Genomic DNA, 20,829 nt, shown 5'->3' on the forward strand with positions numbered 1-20,829 from the left:
TACCCCACCACCGCTCCTACACCACCCGCTTAACGTTACCCGTGAGCAGAGTGTATGCCAGGTGTGAGTCATATAGTACTAAGCAGTAAGCCGCAGTGTTTGCAGCAATAGCGTTTTTAGTCTCAAACTCCAGACGCACGTCTACGGGGCCAGTTTTTATTGAATCATTCTGCTTGGAGCAGTCAATAACATAGAGAGGTACGTTACTTTTAAACGTGTTGAAATCAACTGTAGGGGCACCTTGTATCTGGTAGTATGAGCTCTGGAATCTGGTAAACATGTCGTAGAAAATGCGTAGATCACCATGGATGTTATCGTACGGGAAGTACTGTGAATTCAGAAACAGTTTGATATTGAGTAGATCGCAGTGATCAAAGCTGGAAGCGTCTTTTTTCAAATTGTTCTTCCTTCCAGTCTGGAAACCTAAAATCACGTAACGAGGTTTTTCAATTTGGGTACTCGTTTTTATTGTCCAACTATGACGTGTTGTCAACGGCAAACTGGGGTACTCGTGAATTTCCCATGATCGAAACGGAAGGTGAATCAGTGTATCTTTCTCGACCATACGCAACAGCTTTAACCTGTGGCTGTCTGATATTGTAATGTAAGGAACCCTCCAGTACAAGTCAGTTATATCAAGATCAACAGTAGCAGCGTCAGCTGAAATTACAGCATTGTTATCAGAGGCGGCTCTCAGAAGAACCAACTCTTGTTTACTGTTAACCACTACCTTTTTGTAATCTTCGAAAAATCCCATCAATGTCCTAACGGGAACGGCGTAATTGAACTCTTTAACAGCGTCTGCGGAATTATTCGCCCCGAGCCACCCTCCGTTAGCCAGACTCATTTTTTCATTTTCCTTAAAAGATACCAGTCCTTTGATCGTCGTAGTTATGCCGACACTGCGTGTTTTATCGATTACTTGACCGTTCAACTCGTAACGAATCTCATCAAATAAATGTGCCATCGAGTTGTTCACTAGATTTACATTGCAAGCACTGCCGTCAGCTTTTTTAGCCTGCAGCGTCCCTTTAACATGTATGAAGCTTTCGAACGGTGCTGTGATTATGTCTTGCTGACTAATCGGTATTCTGATTTCATCGTTATTCTTAAACGTAGACGAGGCGTACGGTTTATGGGTATGAAATTCCCACCCCGTTACGACTTCATCGTACATTGCTCCGGACTCTATCGATAGAAGCGCCATACTTAAAGCCTAGAGACTTTAGAAACTTTATGTTCTTTGATGTTAACGCTGCCACCTTTCGGTGATTACTGACCAGTGTGTGGCTCGGCAACTCTCTAAATACTAGACCCATTATTGTTTTCTTATATGCAAGCGTAGTGAGACTATCTCGTTACGGAAATTAATCAATCTGCCGTCCTGGTCCTTGAGTGTTACGGAAATGTTGTTCACTCTACGAACGTTCACCGGTAAATAGATTACATTGGCGGGTTTCTCAACTATTTTATAGCCTGGGGCCACTTCAGGATAGAACTCATGCAGCACGTGTCCCTCTACACCGTTTTGAAAGGATCCTCGTGCGATATTGCATTCAACGCGTATAGTATTTACATTCATTATGTTTATGGGGACATCGGATGTGTGTACCCTGCCTGGCTCAAGTGGTTTTTTACTGAACCCTAGTAGGGGAGCGATTGTCTGTTCTCTGTCAAAGTGTATGATTTTATTACAAGTGATTTCGGATTTTAGCGTATTATTGTTTCCTTTCAGACTAAATGTCACATCCGCGCCTAAATGGGATTTGATGTATTCTTCGATATTTTCAATTTCGTACGACCCCTCTGCTATCTTGATTTGTTTATTGTCACCGTAATAAAACATATCGTTTATTCCCGTTTCAATATTTGGAATCGTATAGTATGTGGAGAGGTCAACTAGACCAATTTCGTAATCACCATCGCTCACGTCCATTGGAGGAAATACCTCGCATGATACCTGTGGAGCAGGACCGCTAAGTGAAAACATTACTGCTGAGAAACTTTAAACACAAGTGTCCGCAGACTACTGAGCCCTCACTCTGTCTTCTCTCGTAATTATACCGTACGTTAACGTCTGGTCCTAGGTATGATATAAGCTCTATTGGTGGTCTTAAGTTACCAAAACTGTCAAAGTAGTATACCCTGTCACCTATCTTCCTGTAACACACCCAATGTGTACCTTCACCGGTCGAGTTATCCAGATTAATTATGGCCGATTCATACGATCGCGGGCGTTTGGGTAGAGCGTCTCTCATATAGACTCCACGGAAATTCGGAATATTAAGTAGTTTCGCGTAGTGTACTAGCTCGTAATTTGATAACGGCTTTATTGGTATCGACGTTTTTTTTTATTGCAACACCTCCTCTTCTTTCTTACCCCACCGCCTCTCTTTGGATACGGCTTGAGGTACATACCCTGACCTTTACGTTTGGGCTTCCCTCGCTTGCTCTTCCGCCTCTTCCCTCCACCGAGGGCTGTTTTGGTCTTCATGGCTCCTGTTACAGCTAAGGCTGCGGCTCTTTCCCCAATACTTGCGTCTGCCGATTTGACTCTTTCCCAGGCTCTTTTGGCCAATTCTTTGTCGGCTTCGCTTCGGTGTTCGGAATCCCTGTATTTTGAGTACGCTATATCGTGAATTTTACAATATTCGTCCAAGGGATTTATACCCTTATCACCCCTTGCCAATCTCACCCCTAATTTCGTACCTGGACCACAGTATCGGTACCCACCAGGTAAATGGAGTTCGACAGGTAGAGCGTCAATTGCACGGTTCAAAAGATTTCCAGCGACCGATCCGGCGTTTTGCAAAGCGCTCGAAACCAGACCTCTTCCTCGCTTGACGGTTCGTTTCAATCTGTTTCGCTTTACTTTGTGCTTTCCCATTTTATTCCCTTATATACCGTAATACGTTATAGAGTTGCCTGAGCAGGGTCTCCCTAACACATGTGATCTGCAGTACGTCAAAGATATCCGCCTCGGATCTTGTAACCACTCCTGTAAACTCGTCGTACTCCAGAACGTGACTGTCTGTTATAAAGTACAGACGGCCATTTATATATCTGAAACCTCCTCTAATTCCATCAGGGACTCCTGGCAACACGCTACTGGTCATACCCAACATAGTGCCTCTGAGAGTGCATTCGTTAAGTTCTACAACAAATTTGTCATCGGTAAAAATAAAGGTCCTACCTGTATTACCGTTCAACGCTGCGTTCACTTTATTTATTCTGGAGTGTAAGATTGTATCAATTCTTTTCTGTCTTAAAAGTACGAGTGACGGATACTCAATAATGTACAATGTCTTGTCCACAATCAAAGCCACCTCTCCGTTCGGTCTTTGGTACACAGCCGAAATGTTTGTAAAGTCTGACGGTAAAAACGGCAACCAATCGGTGATTATTAGAGGATTGGTAAACTCCTCACGTGTTCTAAGCGCGTGATTCAGACTCAGAGCCCATACATACTTGCCGTAAAATGCGTACAATCTATTTTTTACAATAAAAAATGTATTGATTCTATGTCTCAATGTACAAATGTCCAACTCTGTAGGTATTGTAGGGGACGTAGAGGTTGACGTGGGTGTGGTGGTACTGGTAGTAGTGGTAGTCGTGCTCGAGGTTGTTGTAGATGTTGTAGTAGTAGTGGTGGACGTGTATGGAGGAACAGGTGGTCCGTAAATATACTGTACTGCCAATTGATCATCTCTGTCTAAATCATATTGGTAAAGATTTGAAATACCATGTGGTACAAAATAAAAAGGATACATTATAGACGACGAAAGTGATGAATGTTGCAAGCCTAGAGCGTGTCCAATTTCGTGTAATAGAACCAAAAAGAATGAAACTTTTCCAGGTGCAGGTAGATCCATTGTATAATCCCAATCTTCGTCACCGTCCATATGAACATCTGTCTGGTTCATCCCCAATATAGGGAGAAAGGCGTGACCCACTAAACCACCCCTACCATCAAACACTCTACTGCAATTTTTCCGTAGATAATACAAAAGATGTTTCCTGGGAGCGATACTTAAAATGATTGTGGGGTTTATAGGGTCCCGCCGGAAGGTCAGGTTGGAATGTCTTGAGAATAGGGCGAACGCATCCCGACATAGTTGGTCATACTGATAATTACTACCGTACATAAACCAGGTAATATCGTTTTTCCGCCATCCGTAGTTTGGGTTTGCAGTGAAAGACGCTATTAATTCGTCCGAATTGCCGCATCTGGGCTGGTTCATTAAGTTAGTCGTCTCCTCATTTACATATCCGGTCACATTCAAGCCGAACGTCTCCTGAAACCTAATGACCGCCTGTGTAATGTCTGTGGATAGCTCTGAGGTATTAGTATCGAGATAGCCGTATCTCTCCAAGTACAACAAAGTTTTATTAGCAGCTATCAGAGGAGCTACACATAGAATAAATACCAAGAACCTCATCTCGCCAGGTTCCAAAGTAAACTGGCGGTAAAAATGTCAGCTGCTCACATATAAATAAAACCATCACGGTTTCGATCTCACCCTGCTCACTGGGTCTTTAAAGTATGGGTCGACAATGTTGAACCTAATCCACTCGTCTTTATCGGTTAGGTGTATAGCGTCTAGCGTCGGAGCCAGTAGTTTGTACATACCGTAAAAGACTTCGCTCACCACTCTCACCAGATAATTAACAGACACAGCGTCACTCATGTCGACAGGGTCGCCCACAAGTTTCAATCTTTTATTCCTACAATTCCACGTGTCACCGTCGAGTATCGGAGTGTTCACTTTAAGGTATCCTCTATTAACAGCATCTCCGTCATACAGCGGAGAAGCTACTTGACTTAATCGTTTACGTCCAAATAACCATTTATCCTTATCCGTATCCGGTGTTCTTTCCTTCACATAATTTACAGTGCAAGCGTCGGTACCTTCTTTAGGTTCGGCAACATTAGAAACTCTGTAATTATTAAAGATAACTGTTCCGTCCGCAATACTTTTAGTAGCAGGCAATAGATTTTGACACTGAGAGAGTGTAACGGCATCGTTTGGTCCTTGACCATCGGCTACATTCACTAGTCTCCTCTTTTTAGCGTCGATCGTGTCCTTGTCTATCGCCAGCGTTTTTTCATTCAGTTTCCTGTTCAAAGTCTGTAGGTTTACACCGTCGCCAGCGAGAAGAGGATCAGCCATCTGTCCGAGTCTTTTGTTATCACATTCCCAGACTTTACCATCACTACTTCTTTTTAGAGTGTTCGTTTTAAGATATTTTAGCGTCACTGCATCTGTATCCTCCGCGGGATCACCTATCATGCGCAACCTGTAGTTGTCAAACCTGTAATATTTGCTGTTCGTGTCCTTATAGGGTACCTCCCTAGCAAGACGACGAAGAGTCAGAGCATCGGTCCAGAGTAGAGCATCACCTATGTTGCTAATTCTGTTACCTTTAGCGTCCATCACATTTTTCTTGGATACAAGCGAAACGTCAGACACAGTCTTGAGGACTGCGCTATCCACATTATTTTTCAAGGTCTGCAGGTTTATAGCGTCTAGACTGTGCTGGGCGTCGGCCACGTTACATAACCGCTTGCCCTTGATATCGTAGTTGCCGTCGACTGTGAGACTGAATCCTTGTCCAGGCGGACCTCTCTTACTTCCTTCACGGACCGTATGACCAAACTTGTCAACACTCATTGTGCAAGTGATGAAGACTCCTCCTGTACATTGCTCTTTATAAATATCTTATCCCAGTCAATATATGTGTTTTCATCAACATCTAAGACGCCGTGGAAGCGAGCTGGAGGTACGGTAGTGTGTATCTTATTGATCCAGTGAAATAGTTGAACTGCTAGACGTCTTATAACTTCTTCATTTGTATTTTGTAAGCTGTTTATTTGATTCTGCTGAATAAGCGCTTGATTCTGAAGGATTGCAATTTGAGAGTACAGTCTTCTTACATCTTTCTTTAGCTTTTTGTTTACAGTATTCGTAACTCTCTGAATGTCTTGCTTCTTCAGAGATTGTGGCCTCTGACCAAACTTATTGACGGTCATCTCATCAATGATCTGAATCTCGCGTTACCATCACCTGATATAGTCTTTGATTCTTTGAGTTCTTCGATAATGTTTATTATTTCGTTCCTATGTCCCGTGTTACCGGTCTCTGCTGAGGACACGAGGAGTCTGAGTCTGTCACACAGTTCGTTTGGGTCATCATAGTAGATAGGGTCTGGTGCTCCTACATCCTTATACCCGCTACCGGTCTTTGGGAAGAGTTGAGAAATAATGACTTTGTATTTCGTTGAAGCGTTACGGTTCACGTGATTTTTATAATTGTAACTTCTCTTGTGAGCAGACGACAGTGTCAATATATCCTTGTAAGCTCTCATATCGTTTACGTTGTAACGTTTGTCATCAGGCAGACGATTAAAAAGCAATTCATAAAGTCCCTGTGTAGGTCTGTAGGACCGTTCACCTACGAGTATGCTACCGTCATCTCCAAATGATAACTTCTTATCTCCTACCATTAGCGTATTGTTGTCGTAGCGTGGTCCGTACGTATGGTCGATCTTACTATGTTTACCTGACATATCCTTCATCATACTTGTCATGTACCTTATGGTTAGTGGATGGGAGAACGTGTTCTGTATCCATGCAGATGCTGAGAGTTGTCCTTCTTTCGTGCTGAGTATATCACTGACGTCTGGTGACGACGGTCCTGCTTCAAGCACATCATCGTCCTGCAGGAACGCAGGTGTTTTGGGGGTTGACATAACGTCCGGAGTGAACTGTACGGCTGCCTCATCTTCATTTTCCTCTTCTTCTTCTTGCTTTGGTTCGGTTTTCGGTTCAGTTTTTACAGATCCTGTTGTTTTTCGTAACTCTGACAGGATAGGTTTGTACTGTTTTTCTAGAAATACGTCTGTGGCCAGAGTTCCTTCTCTGAACTGTTTATACTTTTGCTTTATAGCTTTCCTCAAACGAGTTATACTGAGAGTAAGGTCCTTCTCCTTTGAAGCCATTGTTTAAACTGACAATGTGACTCGGTTTTAGTACTTTAATACTAACTACTTTATGGCAGTTCAACCTGTCTAAAGAAGAGGGCTCGTTTTTTATGCTTTCTTAGAAAGCGTACGACCTGCTTTAGTGACACCACGGTACCTAGCCCTCTTAGGTAAACTGTTCTCGGTATCTGTACAGGTCTATCAGGGTCCCTGAACACAAAGGTCCTTTTCCATCCGTCTCTCCACTGGGGTATCTCAGCTACAGTATACTTGTCACTCTCCACGTGCTTTTCCATATATTGTTTCAGATGCTCTATAGGTCTGTTCACCCTACTGTGTATGTGAATCATGTAAGAGTTGAGTAACCAGAATTCACTTGGATTAGCTCCTGTAAAACTCCTCCAAGCCTCAAACTGTTTGGTATTTGTAATTGAGTAAGTCCCGTCACGCAGTGTTATTCCGAACTTATCGCAGTACATTGGTACGGTCGGTAAAGCCAATTTGAGAAATTCTGTCGTAAACAGACTTTGACAAAGATTGTTTACACCAGCAAAATCTTTCTTCCTTTGACCTCGCGGTAAACCGTCTGGGACGGGGCCGTAACCTACGTTGTAGCTAATGTCAATGTAGCACTTTGAAGCTAGAGCACGATTGTAGATCTTGACAGGGTTCCTGATTGGTATTGTTCTCTCTGTAATGAGAATACAGCGAGCTGCATGCGGTATGTTACACCCGTACTGGAGCATCCTTATACAGGTCTGCGCAAAGTTTACACTACCATGAGCGTTTCTCAACGGTACGATTTGACCGAATTGATCGGGAAACGGTCTGAATCTGGATAACATGTTCTGTGGATTTCTTACCGTACTATTTAGCATGTCCTCGTGGTACACCACGAGTTCGAGCGGTACCCCTTTGTTTTGACTTCTTTTCACAAACTCTATCCATATATCGCGATTGTAGAACCGTTCGCTTGCTGAAATCATTAACAAGATTACGGGTGGTAGACTAGCACTGTACATCCCTACACGCTTATGTCTCCAGCACCTCCTATTGAAGAGAAAACCATGTGGTCCGCGTCTGCTACAGTAATTACCGCAAAACTTTTTCTTATCGGCATAGTACCAGGTGCACAGGTTTGAATGGACTTTGTTGGATCTCTGGATTGAGAAACCTCTGAGGTCATTGTAGTGGTATATCCTTACCATCATAGATCTTGAATGAAACTATCGATTCCGATACGATACCTGCCTTTATCAATGTCACAGTCCTTGCATATGACCAGGAAGCCGTGTCTGTCTTTCCACGCCAGAGCACACATTTGTTTAAACTTTTCAAAGTCTATATCGGTATTGACGTGGTCACTGTATGCATGGTGAAGGTTTGTTTCGTCTTGTTTGAATAGTACGATAAAGTTGGCATTGTCTCTAACGAGCTGTTTGGGTATATGGCTGTAGGTCTGACCTAGGTAGAATGTGTCAATATTCTTGTGTCTACCCATGGTGAAGTAGTTTCGTATATTGTTATGTTTTTCACAGGCTATGTCGTCGAATATCATTACTGAATTCTGTTTAGCCTCACTCGGGTGTATGACAGATGCATTGTCATCATACGCGTGGTATCCGATCTCTTTCGGCATAATCTTGGATAGTAGCTGGTACTTTGGTTGGTAGAGTGATTTTGAAAACACGTAAACATTTTCAAATCTCAAACCGTTAGGATCTACCAATAGGTTAAACAGTACGTTCGTTTTACCGCAATTGGACGGTCCAACAATTAATCCGCGAATCGTGTCAGGTAGCAGAGGACCGTTTTTATTTGTACGATTCATACCACCACCTACAAACTCGTCAAAGTTTCTCACTGGTAATTTCACAGATTGACTAATCAGTCTCATTGTCGAAGATAAACTAAGTTGCACATTATTATGACATAGTATATAAAGTAACAGAGCTGAACTGGTAGCCCTCCTGGACGTTGGAGCGCACAGCTGCATCCGCTCCCACGCAGCGGCTGGTGCAGCTGCATCCGGTCCCACGACTGCAGTTGCAGTCACACTCAGTGTGTGGTGATGTCATGCTTGCTCACCCATGTGTCACTGTTTTTATCGAACCCTTGCCATCTAACAAGTACTTTGTCTCCTTTCCGCCTCAACACTTTCTCAACTAGATATACATTACCAGTTTTGGACCTGAGGAGTTCTTGTTCATAAAACCCACCTTTCAATACTTCACCTTTAGAGTCTTGTAGAATGTACGTTACGGGTTTTGTAGGTTTTATTGCATATACTGTAAATACTTCATTTGTCCAGTTAGGCAGATAACCTTTTTTAAAAACTCCTTTGTATTTGCTAATCCTTACCTTATCGTTTAGCTTGAATTTAGTGATTTTAATTTTTTGTTTTCTTTTTGTGGTTTTGTTTAAACGGACAAGGATTTGTTTTACGTGTTTCTGTTTAACGTCTTTTGGTTTCATACCGATTGTTCTGTGGACATTATTATTGTACTCCTTGACTATATCAGATAGAATACTGAACCATTCGTAACTTCCACGTGTCGTGAATTTTCTATACATTTTCTCTTTTAATGTTCTGTTTAGACGCTCTACAATAGAGCTTTTCAGATGTGAGTAGGTCGAGTAAAGGTTTATTTTATATTTGTCCATTAGCTTTTTGACGTGAGTGTTGTACCACTCCTTACCCTGATCAGTCTGAAGGTTTTTCATCTTGTGTTTAGACAGTATAGGTTCTAGTGCATGCGCGACTTCTGCACCGGTCTTGTTTTTTAAAGGAATGGCAAACGCAAGTTTACTAAAGCAGTTTATCATTGTCAATATATACTTGTAACCTTTGTTCACCCTTGAATACGGGATCATCTCTACTAGGTCAGCCTGGTATAGATCATTGAGTCCCTTCAGCGTAACCCTGCGTCTGGGATAGTTTTTCCTAGCCGGTTTGTGCAGTTCTTTCGCTATAGCGTCCATTTTGTAAATGAAGAAAGAAATCTGTATACCGGTATTTATAGCCGTCTAAGTGGTGTGGTTTGGAACACCCACATCGAACACTCGCATGCTCGATGCCCAGGTTAAACAGTATTTGATTTTTAGGGCCAGTCCAGAAGTAACTGGTTGTCGCCCGGTGATCAAATACTGTCCCATCCCTTGTTGCTTAGACAATGGAATAATCGCAAATGCAACGCCCGGTCGTATACTTAAAGAGTTGCCTGTTACACGATGCGCACTCCCATAAACTACGCATTGTGTAAAATGTATCTTTCGTGAAGTAATGCGTTGTCGACACTTCTTCCCAAACAGCTGAACGGTCTCGAGCACACGTATGACAAAGTCTGCGTAGTCTGCCTCCGGCGTAAACTTCTTTGTATCTGGCTACCATTTCAAAGCAGTTTTCAAGATGTTTAGATTTAATTTCCCGACGGATGGATTCGGGGATCTGGTTATATCGTAAGAAGTCAATACGGTGTTGGGCAATTTGCCGCAGACAAAGATCATAGAGGCTCTTTGGGTTCCACGCCATGATTGAGAATGAAGTGCTCTCCCACCACCACCACTGCCTCCACGGTTACTCTCCCACCACCACCGACTCCCCCACTGAGACCTCACACTTTGCACAAATATAGGTGTTTACAGCAATATTTACAATTTTACAGTAATATCAACACTATATACATTTGTAATTTGTCATGGCTGAACCGGTCCATCGCTATCTCCCACACATTCACACTCGATCCCAAGGAATTATGGGGTTTAGTCCACCTGAAGGATCACATTCAAACCCCAAGGCCACGAACCTCTCGGCACATTCACGGCAAGAGTACATCTATGGGGTTTAGCCCGCCTCGTTGCCACACACATTCATACATGATCCCAAGGAATTATGGAGTTTAGGCCACCTGAAGGATCGCAACCACTCTGTCCGGGACCTCAGAGCCTATACACACACACACTCAGGCTTTTGGGTCTGCGAGGGCCGGTAGCAAGCACAGCGACAGGAAAGTCAGTGGACGCTGTGTGGTAGTGGGGGTACGCGGTTGCGAGGAGAGCGTTCAGTCTCGGTCAGTGATGGAGGAGAAGCAGCATCTACTCGAGCAATCGCGGGAGAAGTTAAAGAGGATGAGGGGGAAAAGCATTGACCTACGAAGGTTATTGTTTGTGGTGTCTGTGTTTAGAAGAGTGAAGGAGGCTGTATTTACACCTACTGTAAGTATACTATAATATACTAATATTTAGAAACTTTACTATAGCCATACGGTAGTGTCTCATACTCTCCTTCCCGCTTACGCTTAGGACCAGTAATTTTAAATAGTTTAGTCTCTTCTACGGTAACTATGTTTTTGTCTTTTGTCCGTCTAATACGGTTTTCTGTTATTTCTAGAGTTGGATCCGTTTCACTAAGCACCATTTCTTTTAATTTTTCAAAATTTAGACGTTTACTAGTTTTTAAATTTAGAGTGAGACCTTTTATTTTACAGACTTCAACTAACGAATTTTTATTTGTGGACCACACTAAGTAGGCATAGGTTTTAGGACCACCAGAAACGAATTCTACAATGTATGACCCGGGACCGTAGTCGACCAACTCATCGGTCATCTCCCCGAGGTAGTCACCGGTAGGAACTTTATACATGCCGTTTTTATGTATGTACAGTACACTGTCTGTGTCATAGTAAAGGACTTGAGATTGTAGCTGTTCCAAGTGTTCATACAGTTTTAACCTCGCGTGAGATGTGGTAAAAGCGGCCAAGACGACGTTGACGGTTCTGAGGGACTCGCTAACCTCTTCTATGTTTTGCCAATTTACGAGGAGAACCTCTTCGTTAATTTCTTGAACCGTATTTACTTGTGTCCCGGGACTGGTTAGTAGTTTGAAAAATGTGTCGGGTGATCGTATTATCGATGTCTTTGTCTGGTTCTCTCTCTGTCCGAATTTTCCCCAAAACGAATTTAGCATTAATTTCGCGAGGGAGCGAAGACCCGCGTTCTTTTCAATTTTTGTTTGGTCAAGTCTGATACCTTCATGTTCAAAATATTTTTTAATGTACGTTTCTTTGTCCTGATCAGTGAGACACCAGGAAGGGTAGCCCGATGCCTCCTGTTTAATTTTTAGAAATTTATTTACAAAGTCTGTGAAGAGTCCGCCATCCTCATAGGTCACTACCTCGTATTCCCATAATTCGTACATTTCTAAAATGGTATAGCCTTTTTCTACAGCTTTTCTAATTTCCTGCATCGTCCATGTCCCTGTCAATGCTCTCTCTTCCGTGGTGTGGGCACAGTCACCCGAGTACATGTCCTCCCCACACGTCCTACATAAAACAAACATTAATTTATCGTTCATGCGTGTAGGGAGAACCGGGTGGTACAACTTTAGCGGGGGCAGGACTTTACATTTAAGAAGACCTTCAGCCTGCATGCCTCGCCCCTACATTCTCTGTCACCCACATAGATTTTAGGATGAGATTTTACATACATTTTAAATTTATTAACAAAAGGATAGAGAGAGCATACGTCCACATACTGTATAGACTCCCCCTCTGCACACTTGTGGTATGTTCTTGCGTTGCCTGTTCTACCACCAAAGAAGGCGTCTCTTGGATTAAGTGGGAGCGTGTTTAGAATTGGTAATGAATTTAGGTATGCCAATCTAGGATCTTTTTTCATTTTCTTAAATTCACACTCCCACATCTCGATAACTTCGTATCCGGAATTTTGGAGTTTAGCTATTTTGGATTTGGTCCTTTCGTACCTCAGATGCAAAGAGTCTGAGGGATCGTCGGGTAAGGGCACTTCCCTCTCGTACTTGTAACATTTAGGGCACCCGTGGAAATAACAACCCTGAAATTCATACACGCGTTCACCGTCAAAACCGTCTACTTTCATACCGGCAATTTTGACTTCTCTTTCCCGCCCTGCATGCTGGATTCGGATGCCACGCTGATCCTCCTCCCAAGTCAGCCACTGCAAAGCGATGGGGGATTGCATGTCAACAAGTCTGTATCCATTGTTAGGGACCAGGCCAATAGTATTGGGTTTTAAGAACTTACGTCTAAACACCAAGTTACAGGCGCTGGCTATGGTGACGGCTTCCATGAACGGGTCTACGTTACATTCTTCGAGAAACATTGCTCTGAATTTTATACACGCCTGCGCCAATATGTCTACATCTGAAATACAATACTCAATAAGTTCTTTTTGGAAATCAAACACTACGTTTTTGTTGACCTGGTCATTATGCCAATTTTCAAAATCTGTATAACTTTTTTCGAACATCGATTCAGGGCAGTAGTATTCCTTGGGTGGGATGGGGCCTACATAGTTTTGGTTTGCCAGAGTGTTAAACAAGTGAGGGAAGTAACCCTTCTTCTTCTCTGGGGGTAGATCAAAGGCTTTGTTGAGTGCTGAGAGGGCCATGGGGAAATAGTTCAGTGAGTCGATAAATCTCACGTTGTCCAATTCCATGAGAATGACTTTGGTGCCACGCATAATTAGCTCTGGAGTGAATTTTGTCTGTTCCAGTACGTACTTTAAGATGAACTGAAAATCAAAGCCCTGGCCGTTATGAGCCATTACACAAACGTTTTTGAATTTTTTTCTAACATCCATCACATAATCCATGAATTTAACTACAGGATCTTGTCTGAAGACTCGAGTACGGGTATTACAATGTTCACAATTTCCACCACCGATACATTTGAAACAGAATTGTTGCGAGACACATAGATTTACTTTATGAACCCTTTTATCGTCAATGTACTCGTCCTGTCTTGTTTCCAGATCGAAAAAGATGAACAGAAAGTCTTCGGTTTTGGGCTTGCCTGTGTCGACTCGCATGTAGCACTGGTGGTTTGGGGCCTTGAAATCATTACAGATTTTACAAAACACTTCCCCGCACACGTGTTTCGATTTACGCTGTTTCAGAAATACGAGTCTTTGACATTGTTTGCATTTATTAACAGATTTACACCGTTCACCCTGGTGAGCCGCGAAACATATTTGATTTTTTAGAGTTATGTTACAATTTGGGCAAACTATTCCTCCATGCTCCTCTTTACAGGGCGGAGAAACTGTCTGACACGCAGGACAGATGTTTGAGCATCTGTGAAAACCTCTGTGGTCGTAAGGGACATGGCACGCCTCACAATAGAAATGGCAAGAAAAGGCTGCAGTCAGACTAGTGATTACATTGTAGTGACCCCTATGGTACAGTAGGTTAATTTTATACAGAGCACTTTCATTATTACCGTTAAAATACACGTCCCTACCCTTACTGTTATAGTTGTAAACTGTAATATTATATTTTTTGAGGTGATCTTGAAATTTTGAAAGTTCGTGGACCCCCGCTCCCTGTTCAGAAATTTGGACCCCGACTTTAGTCATCAGTTTTTGGGCTCTAGAAGTTTGTCGCTTACCCTTGTCCTGCCTTACTGCTTTGAACTGAGGATCTTTTTTGGCGTAAGCTTTTGCTACCACTATAGCTCGGGGCAGACACAGATTGTCCACATTTTCTATCGATACAATACCTGTTCGTGCTTTACATTCTTCGTGAAAATTATTGTACAAGCCAGGTCTTCTGGGACCACCACTACCAACAGGGAGATTGACACGCGTACATTCGACTTTGAACGTATCGGTAGACTTTACAGAGTCCGCGTTACTTTGAATTATCCCCCCGAAAATTTCAAAAAGGATATCGTCTTTGACCTGATCAGCTGGTCGAAATGCCACGTAGCCCGGATCTTTACTTTTTAAATTTAGACTATGAAGTGTAAATCCGAGGTAGTCCGAATCAGTGCAATTTGCTTTCATTTCATTTACAATTTTAGAAAATCCTGCCCTTAGCCAATCGATTTCATTAATGTTTTCAGGGACGGGATTGAATTTAAAGGTGGTCTTAGTACCGTATACCCTATATTTTTTTATGTAAGTCTCGTTTTTACCTAGCGTTTTTACAGGATCCAACTCCATATCCATATATACAGGTTCAGAATCTACTTCAATATTTTCGTAAGACATGTTTAAAACTAAGGATATATATGGTATTATAGAAACGATATTACGTTAGAAAATCAACTAAATGACTAATAAACTTAACTGCTACTAGTGACGATAATTTCTATTTAGATTAAGAAAAATAGTTACAAGAATAGTATTAACGGTAATTGAAATAAGTATTAGTAAAAGTAAAAATATTTTAACGTATTAGATTGAATTATTTTACTCGAGTAATATCAAAAGATCGTAATTGTTTAAATAATTGTGTAAAACTCAGAGCGACACACGTCCTATCTCCCTGACCTCCCGCACGGATCTGACGGGAGAGAGAGGAAGGAGTGCCGGCCTCTCAGGTTCCACCAATCAGAGCGCTTAGATACTATTTACATCCAATCAAGGACGCGCTTATTCCAGCCAGTGGGGAAGCGCGGAATTTTCTTGTTCAGAACTGGCTAACTCAGGTCTATTTATGTTACAGACTTCCTCTGATGACGTCACCACCACATATTGCTATCTGTGTGGCGGGAGTGAAGAGTGCCAATGTGGATAGTTGTTTAGAAATAGTATAATAAATTAGTTTTTACCCAAAAAATGTTTTATTTTAAACTCCTGGAACCCCTATGCTCAGCTCTAAATCATCACACAATAAGGTACGATTCGTCTTTATTTCTCTTGTTTAGTTTACTTTCCCGCCCTTTTTACATTTGAGGTTATGTTCCCCTGTTCCCGCCAATTTCACAATTGAGGTTATGTTCTACTGTTCCCGCCAACTGGGCGCAGCCATATTGAATACGCGGGAAACCAAGAAAGTGAGGTTAGGTTCCCCTGTTCCCGCCAATTTCACAATTGAGGTTATGTTCCCCTGTTCCCGCCAATTTCACAATTGAGGTTATGTTCTACTGTTCCCGCCAACTGGGCGCAGCCATATTGAATACGCGGGAAACCAAGAAAGTGAGGTTAGGTTCCCCTGTTCCCGCCAATTCATCATGGGCGCAGCCATATTGGAATTCCCTCCGTCCCTCGTTTCTCCCTCACCGGACCCAACAAATCACCGATTTTACCGAAAAAACACCGATTTTCACACCCAAAATCACCGATTTTACAGAAAAACACAGGTTTTGACACCCCAAATCACCCCAAAACACTAGGATAAGAGTGTGAGCAGGGAATTTCTCCCGCACATGAGGGAATTTCTCCCACACCACTATTTTTTGATCACGTGATACATGGGCGCCGCCATCTTGGATCACGTGACCCCCTCTCGACCAATCAGAGCGCGGGGCTCGATGCGGGCGAGGTCTACTCATATATATTTTACAAACGTGACTCAATTGGTCTTTCAGCAGCTAGCTGCCCATGTATTTTTTATTATAAATTATTATCAACCGAACCAGTTAAGCTAAATATGCCATCCCTTCTAAATCAGCATACATAACAAACAATATACAACACTCAAACAAATAATTATATCAAATAAGACAAAAGCCAGTACAGTTATAAAACATTTACAAGATACTAAACATTTTAAAAGTATTGTAATAATCTCAAATTTACTTTTCTCAAAAAAATTACTTAATGCATAAACAAGCACGAACACGTTATAGGTAAGCTTGCAAATGTCGGGAGCAATAAACACTTGAAAGGCATTATATATTTTTAATTAACTATAAAAAATTTAAAATATTAAAACCTTAAAAAATATAACAGTTCCAAGGGTACTTTTATAGCGAAATCCGTCAAAGGATAAACGAGAACGAGCACTTTAAATACGCTTGCATAAGCCGGGATCTACGATCATCTAATGCTTCTCGTATGTGACAAGTTTTATTTACGTTTAAAGTTGTTGTGTTCGCTTACGTATTTACGGATGTCGTAAAATAGAAATACCATTTGAATTGGTGTAAAAATATTTTATGTCTTGTAAATGTTTTTTAACTACACTGGTTGTTTTGTTATTGTACTTAAACATTTTTAAGCAGACGACAGTTTTTAATGCTCATAAAATGGCGCAATAAATGTTTGATTTATTTCTTGTATTTCGTAAAAAAATGAACAATTTGGTAGCTTTACTAGTTCGGGAAATATGTTTTTTTAAAAATATGCAAAATTGCGTCTAGCAGCTAAACGACACATTTCTCGAGCTATGTTTGTAAAACATCTTTTGTTTGGGATCATGAACTATGAGTTACAGAAGTTTGACAACCTATGAACCCCCAAATAACGCCTTTAACCGACAGATTAAATATTATATGTTGCGAGATGTTTCAAATATAATTATTGCTATGCAAATACTTGAAATTATTAAAATATATACCGTTACCAAAACTAAAGGGTTCTTGCAATTTAACTTAAAACGCCGAATATTACTGATTCCGATTCAAATAAAGTCGGATATCACTCTAAAGAGGGGTACATATTTGTAGGGATTGTATTTACCAATAGTCCTCCTTTGCGTCGAATAAACACAAAAAACACACGAACGATATTATACACCATAATATTTTTATAAATATATGCGTATCAAAATACAGTATAAATAGTCACCATTAGTTTTGAGATCAGCTGCTCTAATTGATGCAAGTCTCGCGTCCCTTCCCTCACCCCGCACTGCTGATTGCGACATTAGGGATAAGGAGGGTTAAACGTTAGCCGTTAGTCTCGTCTCCTACTATTATCCTTTTGTTAGTAGAACCATAAAACCTATATGCTGGGGAAAATATTAACATTGTTCATTTGTATGCTATGTTGGTATTCCTGAAGAAACTTCTCCAAAATAACGTTTAATATTTCTAATATACGTACGTACGTAGACAAACATAATCTTTTAGAATACTGTTGATTTCATAAAAGATAAAGATTTAAAATTGGCGTTCAAAAGTAAGCATTATAAAAAGCTGAATTGTAAAACCACAGTGAATTGTATGCACTTATTAAAAGAAAGGTTATGTTTTTTAATAGTAAAAATCTGGTCTCTGTCACCAGTTTAGTCTGAATCTTTTAAGATCTGTTTTACGTGTAGTGTTCTATAATTATTTTCGTAATGTGGTTTACTAAATAAAACCTAATAGACCCACTTTTTAGAAATATTGCCAGGTATTAAAATATAGAAATAGCAAACATTATTGTAAAATACCTAAACATTAAGAAATACTCTTTTGCGCTATATGGTAGGCTAAAATAAATTATATAATTTAAACTATTATTTTCCACAGATTTAATGGTTGCCATTTTGTATCCTTACGAATCATCGAGAAAATGAAAGAATAAAATGAATTTATGTTTTCATATTATATTGTAAAAATTAAGGTTACTCAAGACATCTATACGCACGCAATTATTAAAATGGGATACATACCTTTTTAAGTAAAAACGTCTATTATAATGTTATGCTAGATTGAGCACTGCGATAGTTTTCTAACAGAAGTAGGTGAATATGTGTTACATTCGAGTAACATTTCAATGCCCACGGGTGAATCTATCAAATAAAAAATACATTTTTGAAATATTCATATTTTTACGTGCGTAGGAGGCAACATATCTGATTCAAATTAATTATATTTCTAACGCCACAGTTGAGACTGTCTATATTAATGCCTTGATGAAGACAATATTCTCATATAAAGGTTAGTGAAAAGTACTTTGGTGAAAAAGAATCTAAATCCTAGCACCTTTGAAGTTATTTTAAAATAAATTAATAATATTATATATATATATATATATATATATATATATATATATATATATAATTATTATTATTATATTCCTCGTAGAGTTCAGTATTAATTAAATGACAAGGAACACTAGAGGCATTAATTTTATCAGGGTGAGTGTGAGAGTAAGTCTCCCAGGCCTTTGGTCACTAAGGTGCCACCCAGTTGTCATTGACCTGTCACCCAGTTGTCATTGACGTGCTACTCATTTTTACTGACTTGCCACCCAGTTGTCATTGACGTGCCACTCATTTTCAGTAGGGCGGCACTCATTGTCACTGACGTGCCACTCATTTTCACTGACGTGCCACTCATTTTCACTGACGTGCCACCCAGTTGTCATTGACGTGCCACTCATTTTCACTGACGTGACACCCAGTTGTCATTGACGTGCTACTCATTTTCACTAACGTGACACCCAGTTGCCATTGACGTGCCACTCATTTTCACGGACGTGACACCCAGTTGTCATTGACGTGCCAACCACTTCTAGTTGACGTGCTATCAACCTGTCACTAATGTGACACCAACATGTCATTAACCTGCCACCCCCTTCTCAGTAAATTTAAACCCACTTTTCACTAACCTGCCACTCATTAGTTAATAATATATTGCACACTTGTCACTAACGTTACACTTAAGTTTCACTAACCAGCCAACGCGCTTACCACTCATATGCCACTCACATGTCAAAACGTGCGATTTACTTTACAACTATTGGCCACTCACATCTTACTTATCACACACTTGGAAGAGAAACCTAATCGTACAATAAATCGTGTTTAAAAGCTTCATCATATTGTAAAAGTAAATGAAAGTCACATTTTAGGTTTTAATTTTAACAATTCAGTTCGAAAAACTCTCAAAAGTTTACATATCAGCTTCACGCTCTGATGTTAACTTAGACAGCTAATTGCTTAAATTTGGTTCAGGTAAATTGTGTTGCATGCAGTGAGATCAACAGACTTATTGTTTATTGATTTTACTTAATAGTCTGTGCTAGATTAATTTCATAAACTAGTTAGAATACCCATAGCTTTAGAGTCTGAGGATTAAACTTCATACACCAAGTGAGTTTGGGAGCATGTTATTAGTTTTCAAGTATTATAGAAGTTGGGGCATTATTCTAGCTTCACTAGCCATTGGGATTTACTCAGATTTATTCATTATATATATATATATATATATATATATATATATATATATATATATATATATATATATATACATATGCATTTTAAACATACGTAGAAAAATTTTTCATTTAGCCACTAGCCACTATTTAGAATTTTAAAGCTGCAGATTTTAAAATAGATTTGATATATAAGACGAAATATTACAAAAATAATCATTTGAACTAAGCGTATTCCTTCAGACCCAGCCAGATGAAATTTACATGTATATGTATTTTAATTCTACCGTAACACATTCAAAAATATAGAAAGTACAAATCTTGAATCCCTACAAGACCAAATTATCTTAAATATACAAATAATTATTTTTTTACACGTATTATATTATAAGGTTAAATATTATACTTCCATAAAAGAACCTTTAATCCTCCAGCATCTTGAAATCTTCAATGTTATCAAAATTTATGTAGAGAAAATGATGCAAGAAAATTAATTTAGACTTTTAAGAAAGTTTTATATTTATATTAATCTTCATAAATAATTCAGATAATGATTTTTTTAATGCGAATGGCTATCCTGAAAAAAAATTATGAACTCAAACTATATAATAAAACACTGGCTCCTTAGGAAGTTTGGATTGTATCTGTCATGAACTACGATAGTTTCGTGTTTCCAAATATTAGCGCAATGTACCCGAAATTGGAAATACTAGTTAAATTTTTGTATAGCCACTATCTTGAAAACATACGTGATACTAAAAAAACGTTAGAAAAAATATTAACGTGAATGTGACAAGAATTAAAAAACAGGAATTTCGATTTAGAATTATCATGAAATTAACTTTGTTCGACATCTCTAAAGGTTTCAAAACATTTACCTTAAACTTTTCTGAAATGGAAAGATTATATATCAGTTATTACATTTTTTAGCGCAATAAACTTAGTATAGAACTCTTAGGTATTTAAAATAGCATTAATTTGTTCTTAAGTGTTTGTTTA

General features: G+C 40.0%; 1 protein-coding gene across 1 annotated transcript in view; it reads right to left on the reverse strand.

The window, feature by feature from the left end:
* Positions 1-19,056, reverse strand: part of LOC124365554 (piggyBac transposable element-derived protein 3-like) — a 60,168-nt gene extending 41,112 nt beyond the window's left edge. Inside the window, exon 1 of the mRNA XM_046821545.1 lies at positions 18,918-19,056. Coding sequence (XP_046677501.1) covers positions 18,918-19,056 — 139 coding nt within the window. The remainder of the gene's footprint in view (positions 1-18,917) is intronic.
* Between the last annotated feature and the right edge of the window lie 1,773 nt (positions 19,057-20,829).

The sequence above is a fragment of the Homalodisca vitripennis genome, chromosome 6 (genome assembly GCF_021130785.1).
Source record: "Homalodisca vitripennis isolate AUS2020 chromosome 6, UT_GWSS_2.1, whole genome shotgun sequence".
Classification (NCBI taxonomy): Eukaryota; Metazoa; Arthropoda; class Insecta; order Hemiptera; family Cicadellidae; genus Homalodisca; species Homalodisca vitripennis.